We start from the raw sequence: 13,592 nt of genomic DNA, 5'->3' as shown, positions 1-13,592 counted from the left end.
TTGATAGTACATTCTCATGAAGCTAATGCAAAAAAGCGGGCAGATTTGCACAATTTTCTCAATCTTAGTATCTGAATCTCTCTTGTAGCTGTTTTTATAGCCAAGAAATGGTAAGATTTGTTAAAAAATGAAGTGTGGGAATTAAATGTAAAACTTTGAAAACAAAAATTGAGCTTGATATTGGAATGATTTTAACATTCATGAAATGAGGTTGCTAAACCACCAGGGCCAATTGTACACAATTGTTCAGTGTTAGGTATTTGTGGAGCCATTTGGGGGAAAATATTCATCTGTTTATTACTAATTACAGCAAATTCTTCCATCTGAACATCAGTCAGGAAGTATCTGTTGAGCACCAATTGGAGCATTCTAAAGTTCTCCCCTCAAGATTGTTGTAAACAGAATAAACCAATACAGTAAAGGGCTAAACTAGATGGAACAAATAAAGACATTCTAAAAATGTTATGATACCCTGACAAGAAAGAAATTATTCTTTCTGCTCTTAAAAAAAACTCTTGAATTTTAAAGTTGTTCATGCCAGTTTAAATCTTTGCATTTTACACACACACACACACACACACACACACACACACACACACACACAAACACACACACACTTATTTGTTTATTTATTTAGGCAATGGGGTTGACTTGTCCGAGGTCACACAGGTGTCTGAAGTCTGGTTCGAACTCAGGTCCCCTTGACTCCAGGGCTGGTGCTCTATGCACTGCACCACCTAGCTGCCCCTAATTTATTTATTTATTTTTAAAAATATTTAATTTATTTTTTAAAAATTTTTTATTTTTTAGATTTTTTTTTTAAGGCAATGGGGTTAAGTTGCTTGCCCAAGGCCACACGGCTAGGTAAAGTGTCTGAGGCCAGATTTGAACTCAGGTACTCCTGATTCCAAGGCTGGTGCTCTATCTACTCCGCCACCTAGCTGCCCCTAATTTATTTTTCCAACTTCATGCAACTTTAGTTTTTAACAGTCATTTTTTTTTATGTAAGATTTTGAGTTTCATATTTTTCTCCTCTCTCTTCTTCCCTCCCTGTCAGAAAGCAATAAAATATAGGTTATACATGTATAACCTTGCTAAACCTAGATCCATATTAATCATGTTGTGAAAGAAGAATCATATCAAAGTGGGGGGAAATTAGAGAAAAAATCATAATTATTATATAAGACAGCTTTTAAAAATTGAAAATATTAAGCTTTGGTCTGCATTTAAACTCCACAGTTTCTTTTCCTGGATATGGGTGGTATTTTCCATTGCAAGTTCTTTAGAATTGTCTTTGATTATTGTGCTGCTGAAAAAAGTCCATCCTAGTTGATCCATCACCCAGTGTTGCTGTTAGTCCTCTTCTGATTCTGCTCATTTCCCTCAGCATCAGTCTTTCCAGACTTTTCTGTAATCCCATCTCTAATTATTTCTTAGAATAATAATGTTCCATCACACTTAGACTGAACAAATTAGGGATGTTATCTACCCTTATTGTCTGACAGTGGCATTCTCTCCTTTGCCTGGTAGTGAAGAATATCTTGATTATATCCATCACCCAGTTAGTACATTCCTTGTGAATAGGATCATATTCTGATCCAGGGAGGTAGCAGGAAACATTTCTGGGAACAAGATAACTAAGAGAACTAAGTGCCTAAATAAGCATTTAATTTTCAATGTGTGTGAGTAATTCTACAGTAGATTAATGTTGAATGAAGATGATCAAAGCTGATCTAATGTTTTACTGAAGAAAAACCATTAGTACTTTTTCTGACTATAAAAAAAGACTGGAAACTACACATGAACTCATGCTTTTCTTTCTTTTTTTGAAACTAGCTATGTGATGATGATGCCATTTAAACGCCAGGCTCTAGTGGAATTTGAAAACATAGATAGTGCCAAAGAGTGTGTTACCTTTGCTGCTGATGAACCAGTTTATATAGCTGGCCAACAAGCTTTTTTCAACTACTCTACAAGTAAAAGGATCACTCGGCCAGGAAATACTGATGATCCCTCAGGGGGCAACAAAGTTCTTCTTTTATCCATTCAGAACCCCCTTTACCCAATCACAGTGGTACGTATGCTTGTGTATATATGTGTTTGTTTTCAGTATCACAAATCACACAGATCTGTGCTTTTGTATTTTTAAGCTTCCTTCTCAAGTGATTATACAATATGATGTAAAATATTTTTATAAATTAATATTAATAATGTACACTCAGTAGGTAGGAACAACTTAGGTAAATAAAATAACTTATTTGGTAAATACTGTTGATCTTCATTTTTGTCAGCTCTGTTCCTGAGAATAAGGGAGAAAATCAAAGGGCAGGGAATGTGAGGCAGAGAATGCTTTGAAAGCTGTTAGATTCAAAGGGCAGGAAATATGAGGCAGAGAATGCTTTGAAAGCTGTTAGACTGTCTCAGATGTTACTTTAAGAGGTAAGAACTTCACAGTGGAGCAGGCAGAATATTTGCTTAGGTCAGCCACACAATTCACCATGTTGTTGAGAATGGTTTAAATAGCCTGTTAAAATCATTTGAGAACTGATTTGATTGAAAACTTAAAATTTTTATCTTTCTTGTTTTCTTCTGTTTCACTTGAATTTTCATTGAAATCTAAGAAATAAGCTTTTCATATTTTGGTTTTATATAAAATTAAGGTTTTTATAAGGACAGTATAATATGAACAACATTATTAATATCATGAAGAATACTAGTGTCTAGCATTAATATAACTTTAGGGTTTGCAATGTACTTTACAAATATTCTCTCATTTTATCCTCACAGTCTTCCTGGGAGGTATGTATATGTGTATATTTATTATATATAATGGGTTATAGTCATTTTATAGATGAGGGAACTAAGATAGACAGCTTTCTCAGGTTTACAAAGCTAGTAAGTATTTACGACCAAATTTGACTGAATCTTCCTCATTCCCTGTCTGGTACAGTGTCCCATCTACTTCTCTTATGCATTAAATTAAGAAAGAAATTTTTAGAGACAAGGAAGTGAAAGAAAAACTTGACTTTGACTAGGCTAATAATACTCAGTAAGAGAAGTGTAAGTTAGTATAAAGCTCAGGAGTAACGGTAGTTCACATTGAGATTTCTTTAGTCAAGTTCTATACTATCACAGCATTATTAATTTGACACTAGATTCTGCTAGGGTAACTAAATATCGGTTCACTTTTTCTTTTTTCCTCTACCAAATGGCAAGTTGAAATTTAATTGTTTGGTAGTTGGAGGAATGACTGATTTAACTTAGTTATTTTCTATATGTCAGCTTGTAATTTCTACTTTTGGAATCTTGAGAATTCCAGAGAATCACAGAGTTCTGCTACTTTTTAATCAAGCAACTATTTCTTGACTTAAGTATTTATGAAATTATATAGAATTACATAGAATGTTTGAAAATTTTAAATATGTACTATTGCATTATAACAAAACTATTGAATATGAATTATTATAGATTCAGCTATTATCTCTTTGCAGATAATAGTTGGCTCTAACAACCTCTCTTCTGACTTCTGATCTTTCATTTCCAACTATGTAGTGAACATTTCATTCAGGATGTCCATAGACTTCTTAAATTCAATATGTTTGAAATTGAACTCATTTTCCAACTCTCCACTTCCACTCCCCCCCCAAAAAAAAATTCCTAAGCTTTTTTTTTTTTGCAAGGCAAATGGGGTTAAGTGGCTTGCCCAAGGCCACACAGCTAGGTAATTATTAAGTGTCTGAGACCAGATTTGAACCCAGGCATCTTAACTCCAGGGCTGGTGCTTTTTGCCACCTAGCCGCCCCTTCCTAAGCTTTTTCTAACCTATTACTCTTGAGAGTATCAGTATCCTTCCAAGTCATCCAGATCCACAGCCCTAGGTATCATTCTCAATCCTTTCTTCTTTCTTAATCTTCCATTTCTACCTTCACATATCCCTCCTTGACTCTTCCCTGGCATTGCTTTTACTCTGCAATAGGCTTTCTTTATCTCACATTTGGACTATTTCAGTGGCCTTCTGGTTGGTCTCTCTGCTTCAAGTCTTTCCCTATTCCAATCTACCACTCAACTAACAAAATAATCCTTTCTGATACCTCACACCCTTCACAGACAGCACATTTTGTTTTCCATCTAGTGACACTGATCTTTTTACTGTAACTTGTACTTGAATGTTCCATTTCCCAGTTGCAGGCTTCCCTGGTTTCCTTCAGATTGCAGTTGAATTCCCCCTTCTCTCAGAAACCTTTCTTCATCATCCTTAACATCAATGCCTTTCCTCTGAGATATTTTCAATTCATTTTGTATATATCTTGTTTATACATAGTTTTTTTGTTGTCTCCTCCCATCAGAATGTGTGTACTTTGGGGCAGGGTTGCTTTTGTCTCTCTCTCTCTCTCTCTCTCTCTCTCTCTCTCTCTCTCTCTCTCTCTATATATATATATATATATATATATATGTATATATATATACATATATATATATATATATATATATCCCCAGCATTAGCAAGGTCCTGTATTTAGTAAATGCTTATTGGCTTAAATATAATAAATTTCTAATAAGGTTATAATATTACACTATTAATATCCTGTAGGATCATTTTTCTGACACCTGTTTGTTGAAATCTCTGATTAGGTGTCACTTAGGCACCTCTTTCAAATGTGATCAGATAACTAGCCCTCTTCTGATAGGTACTTAGAATTCAGTTAGGTGGTTTGCAAACTTAATAGACAGTAAAGTCTTTTCTATTATCTTGCTGCAACTTAAAAGAGCTTTACTTGTAATAATTAAAGTCACTCATTCTTTGATTCAGTATTTGAATGTTTATGATGCCATTTTTACTAGAACTAAAATTTCTTTCTTTCCAACTCTGAATCCAACCACAGACTGCTTCCCTATCTATAATATGTCTCACTTTTTCCCATTCTAGTTTTTTGGCTGATTATCAGTTTATTTCAGCAAGAATTTATTAGAGCATGTGCAAGTGAATCCAAAACAAAATAAAAACAGTTGATTATCTCACTGATGAACTGCGGAATTAGCATAGACTCCTACTAGGAGAATACTTGAGTTGAATTGAAAAGATATCCAGGTCTTCCAAGAGGCAGAGGTAAAGAAGAAAAGCATTTTGTGTATAGGAAGCAATTTATACTATGCTAGGAACTGGGATGTCATATATAGAGTATTAACAAGGAAGTCAATTTGGCTGGGAGGAGGAGTGTGTAATCAACTGGAGTCGGTTTGTGAAGGATTTTAAATGCTAAACAGAGGGATTTTGTATTTTATTGTAGAGGTAATAGGTATCTAGAGAGAGTAGCATGGTAAGACCTGTATTTTGGGCACCTGGATGAAGAAACAAAGGGGAGTGAGTGGGAAATCATTTAGAGGGTTCTTGTATTAATCTAATAGGGTAATGTGGGTCTGAAACTTTATGGTTGTGATAAGTGGAGAGAACACAAAGACTTGAAAGATGTTTTAGCTGAATGGTCAAGATTGGATAGATGATTGACTATGGGTAGACTGGAGAAAGAAAGAAAAAAGAATTTAGCATGATTTTGAGGTTGTAAATCTTCACTTCTCCCACTCCCTTCATACCCTATGCACTCTGATTTCTGTCATCATTAATCAATAAATAAAAACTTTTCATTGTTATCAAAGTCTCTTAATCACTAATTTTAGTGACCTTTTTTAGTCCTCATCTTTGTCATCTTGGCAGTAATTCATACTGTTGACCACGTTGTCTTAGATAGTCTCTTTTTCCTATGTTGTCTTGATACTGCTCTCTCTCTTATTTCTTCTACCCGAGTAGTGTTCCTTTTCAGTCTCATTTCTTGGATCTTCATTTCTTTCCCCTCCTAAATGTAGGCTTTGTTCTGAGCTTTGTTTCTTAGTAATCTCATGAGGACTTTGGAGTCGCGTGTTGGCCGTTTTAAACTAGTGTCTCAGGGCATCTCAAATTCAACAAGTCTCAAAGAGAACTCATCATTTTCCCACTCTTCTTTTGAATTTTTCTATTCCTGTTAAGCTATCCAAGTTCACTGTCACTGGTCAGAGTGTTATTTCTGTCATCTGGCCCCTTTTCTACTCTACCCGGAATCACTGACCTGCTTTAGACCCAGCAAATTTCTTATCTCCATCCCTGCCTTCACCTCCAGGAGAGCTCTTGGCCTCAAGCCCCTGCCCATTCCAGGAAGCTCAGGACTTGCTCTGGGAGAAGTCCTTTGGCAGCATGGCTCTCTTCTGTTTCTTTAGGCTTCTTTCGGGGACCTGAAGGTCCAGTCGCATGGAGGTCTCCTCCACCAAGCCTGTCTGACTGGCACCACACCTGCTTCCTATGGATGGAACAGACCTCAGAGGAGCAGAGGGCCAAGCTTCCTTCTCTTTCTCCATTGACTTTATATTATAGTCTTACTGTGTGCTTGGGCTTTGTGTGTGTACTGTGGGGTGGGGTTCCCAAAGAAAGGCAGAAAGGGTCTCTGCTCTTAAGGAAGTCCATTTTAATGACAAGACAAGGCCTGTAGCAGCAACTGGGAGTGATCAGCAGAGAGGAAAGTGTCTAAGGTGAAGGCAACTTTAAAACAATAGAATAGAGTTGCCATAGCAGGAGAGTCAATTCTTAGCATTCTGAGTGGAAGATAGTTTGCTCTCCATGAGGAGAATTGCCCCACCCCTCCCAGGAGTAATGATTGTAGAACTGCCCTGAGTCTGCCTAGAATCGATTGGATTAATATTCCTGATGTCAGAGATAGGTCTTCTTCAGGTGAATCTGCCACAGCTTCTTTCTCACTGTTAGCTCTCTTCTCCTTCCATAAAATTTCCAGGACATTTCTGATTGCTGGACAGGTGGGGTAGAAACTTGACTTAAAAGCAAGAGCTAAATATAATGTTTTAAGAGTTTTTAACTTTGGTATATTCATTATTTTTTTTTCACAGACATGAAAATCCCATTCTTAATTACTAAGATCCTGTGTCTCTCATAAAGATTTTCTATTCTTTTAAAAGGATTCCCTTCTGGAAATAAAGAGATTAGTTGAGAGAGAGTTAGCTCAAATTAGGTTCTTTGCAAAGTTGCTTTAGGATTAAGGGAAAGGATATTTTATGATAGATAACTTTTGGCCTTCTGTAACTTCGGGCTACTGGTTGTCCCCTGTGTAAGACAGACCTTCTCTCCTCCCTCTTTGAACAGGTTGTCTCTAAGGCTTGGAATTTTTTCCTTTCTTCTTTTTGGAGCCCTATAAGGGCTCCTTCCCCAAACACTTATTCCACTCACCTGCATAGAGTGAACATGAGCATGATCAATTCTGGGTTCATCTTTGTGTCCCTGATACCTCTCACTTATGAAGGTGCTTCATAAATGCTGGTTGGTTTGGGGCTAGGCCATACTTCATTATCAAGAAAATGGTTTTGTTTGAAAATACCATCTCCCACGGTGATGATGAAAAGCAGCTCTCAGGCATACAAAGGAGACTAAGAAGAGGAGCAGCAGGCACACTGTTTACCAAGTTTACAAATGTGTTGTAATAATGAGTTCAGGGCTACAGGTGCTACTCTTAAGGGACACATTCTTACCCATCACACCCCTTGCTTTCCTGTTTGCCTCTGGAGTGTAGTTAGTAGATACTTTAAACAATTGGTAGTTTGTCTTCCCGAGTAATTAAGCAAAGATAAAACATCATAACATTAACTTATTCCTATTTACATTTGAGTAGCTTTTTAATAAGATTCTGGCCCACACTGCTAGCTGTCCTTTGTACTTGGTGACCCTGTTGGCATGCTATTACAACAATATGCTTTTTAGTAATGGTAGATTTGCATTATTCTACCCTCAGCTCTTGTAAAAAAGACCAACGTATTTGCAGATTATCTGGCCAGGATCATCAGGTCAATCTATAGCCATGAAACAAAATGAACTTGTCTGCCTGAAGTTCAGTTTAGGATGTTCTTTAATGGTCAAAGTAACATAAATACATTGGTTTAAAAAAAAACTGTAGCCCTTATCTTCACAGACTTCACATGACGAATTAAAAAAGTAGACAAATACATAGCATACTGGGCATTTTAATTTTGTTTGAGAGAAATACCCATTTGAATCTCATTTCCTTATTATTTGTCTTTATTGCCTACACATTGATCATTTTCTCTTAGAAATATTTTTAGTTGAATATTCGGGCTTCCGAAAATATTTGAAATGACAAGAAACCTGATTATATTTGTATTTAGAGACATTTTCATTTATCAGGTTCATGTAAACATTTTAATGTATTTTTGTAAGTTAGAAAATGTGTACTATATAATGTCAGGAGAAGTAATTAGTTTTGTTATTGTTTATAAGGGAAGAGTAGGATTGTCCTAATTTCTTTTAATGTAATGATAATCTAGCTGAATTTTATAACATGAGTACTATGATAAATTCAAAACCTTTGCTAAATGTTTTATTCTCTTCTTAGGATGTTTTATATACAGTGTGCAATCCTGTTGGAAAAGTACAAAGGATTGTCATATTCAAAAGAAATGGAATACAGGCAATGGTTGAATATCCTTTATTTTATATTTGTACTCATTTGTAAGTTATAACTGAGTGTTTCTTGGTTCATCATAGTTACTTGCTCTGCACTTGTTAAACAGTTTGATATTTCTGGTTTCATTTCAGAAGTTTTTAATATAGCATTTTTTTTAAAAAGCATAAATTTCAGATTTTGTTTTAATGCAGGTTTTTTTTTTAGGTTTTCGCAAGTCAATGGGGTTAAGTGCCTTGCCCAAGGCCACACAGCTAGGTAATTATTAAGTCTCTGAGGCTGGATTTGAACTCAGGTACTCCTGACTCCAGGGCTGGTGCTCTATCCACTGCGCCACCTAGCTGCCCCCTTTAATGCAGTTTTTTAAGATTCTTAATTGTAAGTTCGGTTAGTAACTTTAAAATAAAGTTCTTTATGTTTTAAATTTTTAATTTTTTCCAGTTTTAGTAGAACAAATTTCTTCTTATAAAGATTAAATAATCTTCCTACTGTACTCTCTTGAACTTCACTATAAAGTTACTTTTATTAGTCAAAATTTTAAGCAATAGTAAACAACCTATCAGTATAAGTCAGTCATCATTAATTATTGAGCAATGTACTTTGTGGCAAGAGAAATTAAAGCAGGGTCTCTTACTATATCTCAATCTAGTGGAATAAGGTCTTCACAAATTTTAAAGTGCTGGTAAATAATTATTATTTGTTTGGGCCTTCATTAATTCTCTTAGACTTTTATAGTAGTCTTGTAGCTGACTTCCCTACCTTTAAACCTTTTCCTCTAGTATAACCTTCACACCACTGCCAAAGTATTCTTAATATACACATCTGACTATGTCACTCCTCTGTTCATCATTGTTTGTCTACTAAAATGTAATTTTTTTGGTTCTGGAACTCAGAACCCACCACATTTTTGTTTTAAACTGTCTTACTTAGCAGCCTTATCTCATATGACTTCCCTTTACACTACAGGATAGAGAACTATTTTTGAAATCTCATCCTACCCCAATTTCCTTATCACAGATTGATTTTAATTGATTCTATGCTTGCCTCTATGTATCCCCCATGTCTGGAATGGCATTATGTTTCCCCCTTTTACCCTAAGATTTGAAATTCTTTCCTTCCAATTCAGGTAAAAATTTAATTATTCTTTTTCAAATTAAATATTTTTTCTCTTCTTGAATTTAGGTAGTACTACTTTGTTTAGGTCTCTTAAGTGCTTATAATTTATACTGTATTCATCTGTATTTTTCATAAGATTTGGGAAAAACCTGGCTCATTTTTTTTTACTAGATAGCAAATTATATGAAGGTTCAGATTGTATATTTTACTTCTTTTTTGTATCCTAAATATCTTAATAAATGATTGCTGGATCTAATTGAAGCACATAGGTAGCATGAAATATATAAGCATATTATAGTCTATATTTTTTAAGAAAAATCCTTTTGGTTTTTTTTTTAGTATTTTCTACCTGGAAATTATGCTTTAACATATTCTTAAGATTTTAGAAACTTTAAATTAGACACATATTTGATACATGAAATTCTTTTTATGATGTTTCTATACAAATCTGAAGTGCTTTTGTTTATGATTTTTGTTTTAAATTGGAAAGAATAGATGGGAAATTAAATTGCTTCCTTTGTGTTTTGGGACTTCAAACATTAAAAAAGCAACAAAAACATCTTTTTTAAACCTTTTCTAGCCACTTTTACTTATTGAAGCATATTTCCCATATGTGTAAAAGATTTCAGATTTTGTTGTGCCTTTTTCTAGAAAAGTAAAACAAATAAATATATCTTGAACAAATTTCCTTGACAAAATTTATGTTTGAATCAGTTCTTTGTGCACAGAAAGCTAAAGCAGCACTCAATGGAGCAGATATATATGCCGGATGTTGTACTCTAAAAATTGAATATGCAAGGGTATGTATTTTTTTATTTATAATTTCTTCAAAGCAGTATTTATGTTTTAACCTCATGCTTTTGACTTATTGTCATTTAATTTCAACAGCCAACTCGCCTAAATGTCATTAGGAACGACAATGACAGTTGGGACTACACTAAACCATACTTGGGAAGGCGAGGTAGGTGTTTGTGTAATATAAAGTGTAAATGTATATGCTGGCAATTTTATATGCAGTTAGTTTTTTTTTCTTGCAATGAACTGATTAGTTCAAATGAGGTCTTGTTGGTGAATGCATTGTTTCAAAAGGCCATCATGTAATCCTGGAGAAATTAACATTGAACATTAGCGCCCCCTCCTGATGTGTACTGAGCTATCATGTAGTTCAACAAGGAGCCCCCACATGCAGGCACGCCCGCAGTTCCAGGACTTGCATTTCTCCAAGCAGCTCTCACTCTTTGGAGGAGAGGAAACTGATTCAGAATATTCCTTACAAACTTGCACACTGCTTCTCTATGGAAAGGACTTTTCCCCCCAAGCTGGACAAGGCATTAAGAAGGATAGAGGACTCCAGCAGGCTGACTCTACACTTCATCATGCACAACATCGGCATCAGCAAAAAAGCCCTCTGAAAAAACTCAGACTTGCAATTCACCTTGACTGCATACTGCATGCACCACCACCACCAATTTTTAAAGGAGGACACTTAACAGTACTTCAGACTTGCATGGGATGAACACCATGATAGACTGTGCCCATTTATTCAATTGTATGTATATTGGTCTAATCTCCCTTAAGGTTGCAGTTGTAGAACTTAACATTTCATTAAAGGAAAGTCTATAAAATGCAGAGTTTATCTATGATGTTGTAAATAATTTTGCATATTACTGTAATTATTTCTTTACAGTTTAGAGTAAAATTGTTATGTAGCTAATGATCAGGATTAATTTACCCAAAGGCCTTGGACTGGGAGAAGGGTGGATAATACTTAATGAATCCACACAGATAACTTAAGGCAAAAGGATTAGGAAGGTACCCAGTTGGTACAATTAAATTACTTTTACTGGCATAATCTTAACTGTGGACACTGCATAGAGATTTATTCTCACACAGTAATTAAAAAATATACATCATTTGTAAAAAAAAAGACAACTTGCTGTGTAGATTGCATTTTGTAAAGTGGCTGTTCATAAAAGTTGTCACTTTCTGTAATAGTTATTAGTAGACATAATTTATGTATAATTTGTATAATTTTTAGAAATTTAGAGGTTGAAAGCATTATGTCTATTCAAGGTAGACTATTTTTAAACTATAGATAAATATGAAAACAGGCTTTAATTCATCTGAGATGCATATTCAGCTATTTTATATAAATGCTGGATTTCATCAATACAGATTTGATTCATAAAATTGTCAAAATAACTGTGGTAATGCTGGAATATACAAATTAAAATGTGCATCTTGTAAAAGGCTAACAAGGGGGCTACAGTATTGGCTAGCTCTTACCTGGACTGTCAACATTTGAACTAGATTTTGAAAATTTATTTTAATAAATCTGCAAAGTTTAAAAAAAAGCAGATTCCTTTATAGTATCCTAACTATATAGGCATGCTCTAGCAAGAAAGATGAAATAATTGTTTATCCGTTATTTACATTTTTCTAGTCCCTTGAATGACAATTGGCCCTTAATTTTAATGTCTAGGCTCTTAATTTGCATTTTCGAGTAGATAGTTTTATTACTCAGCTTTGACTGAACCCTGTTTTTCTTCTAAGTATAGGTTTTGACATGTGTGATAAAATACTGAAAAATTCTTATTGCAAATATTGGGATGAGTGGTTGATGAGAAACCTTATTTAGGTCAATTTTCAGCATTTAACTGTGAATTATTATTCATTTAAAAATGTAGATTTGTATAACATGAAATTCCTAGCTCTTCTTGATTATTAACTAGATGTTTTATTTACATGCGGTTGCCTCCATTACCCATAATAAGATTATGGAATCCATTGAAGTATAAGCATTAAAATATTATTTTAAATTTGCATATTTTTTAACTGCTTGCCTCTGTCCCTAAGGAAGGCTCATTTATTCCAATTTATTTGTCTAAGTTAGATATTTAAATATTGCCCTGCTAATCTAGCTGAAGGAAATGGGGGTGGGGGGAAGAGTTGTAGTTGTATTCTTTGAAGGAGAAATTTCTCTATTTTTGATTTTTTTTTTTAGTTTTATATTGTTTATAAACATTTGGTAATTTTCTTAATTGTTTTTAGCTCACATAATAGGCATTGGATCTGTTTTAGTTGGTGCTCGTTTTAAAAACCTTATTTGGATTTCTCTGTATAAGAAATAGGAACTCATTCATACCTGAGCATATTCCTTTTTCTATATCCTTTAAAATACTTATTAAACTTTTAGAAAATTTTTGGGGCAGCTAGGTGGCTCAGTGGATAGAGCACGGCCCTGGAGTCAGGAGGACCTGAGTTCAAACTCCATCTCAGTCACTTAATAATTTTCTAACTGTGACCTTGGGCTAGTCACTTAACCTCATTGCCTTGCAAAAACCAAAAAAAAATTTTTTTTTGCTTTAGACTTTTCCAACTTTTGTTTTAAGTATCTTCATGGAATTGCTGGTGTGAGAAGTCCACAATAATAAATAATTTCTCAAATACAGAAAATCATAAAAGAAGGAACTATAGAAATCATCTAATCCAATTGTTCCTCATTTTATAGATGTGGTTACAGGAATAGAGTGATTTAGTAACTTGCCCATGATTTCACAGCCAAATAGTGCTAGGACTAGGTTAATTGAGTTTAATTAACTTAAAATCCTTCACATTGCCACTTGATACCATTAGAATTGAATTATCCAGGTGCTGCTATAACTTCTGCAATAAATAGATTAAACTTCCACTGGATTAAGAGTAGGGAGAGAGATAGCTCTTCAAACTTGAAAAATTGAGTTTTCTCATCTCCCATGGAACTAATTTTGCTCAAAGTATATATATTAAGAGTTTTGCCGGCAAAAACCCTAAGAACCTAGTTAAAGTTTTAAATATTTAAATTGAACCAGATTAATCTCTGTATCTTTTGGCAAATCTTCTGAAAATTGTATTTTTAAAAAAAAACTAAAAAAAAGTTCCGAAAATTTTAGAATTAATTTTTTAATGACTAGTTAAGTTTGG

At 34.3% G+C, this 13,592-nt stretch overlaps 1 protein-coding gene across 1 annotated transcript in view; it reads left to right on the top strand.

The window, feature by feature from the left end:
• HNRNPLL (heterogeneous nuclear ribonucleoprotein L like) overlaps positions 1-13,592 on the top strand; it is a 49,323-nt gene that overhangs the window by 21,963 nt on the left and 13,768 nt on the right. The window contains exons 3-6 of the mRNA XM_074204087.1: positions 1,837-2,074; positions 8,445-8,530; positions 10,333-10,429; positions 10,518-10,590. Coding sequence (XP_074060188.1) covers positions 1,837-2,074; positions 8,445-8,530; positions 10,333-10,429; positions 10,518-10,590 — 494 coding nt within the window. The remainder of the gene's footprint in view (positions 1-1,836; positions 2,075-8,444; positions 8,531-10,332; positions 10,430-10,517; positions 10,591-13,592) is intronic.

This window comes from Macrotis lagotis, chromosome 1 (genome assembly GCF_037893015.1).
Source record: "Macrotis lagotis isolate mMagLag1 chromosome 1, bilby.v1.9.chrom.fasta, whole genome shotgun sequence".
Classification (NCBI taxonomy): Eukaryota; Metazoa; Chordata; class Mammalia; order Peramelemorphia; family Peramelidae; genus Macrotis; species Macrotis lagotis.
The sequence above is the reverse complement of the archived record's forward strand: the minus strand, read 5'-3'. Positions and strand labels throughout refer to the sequence as shown.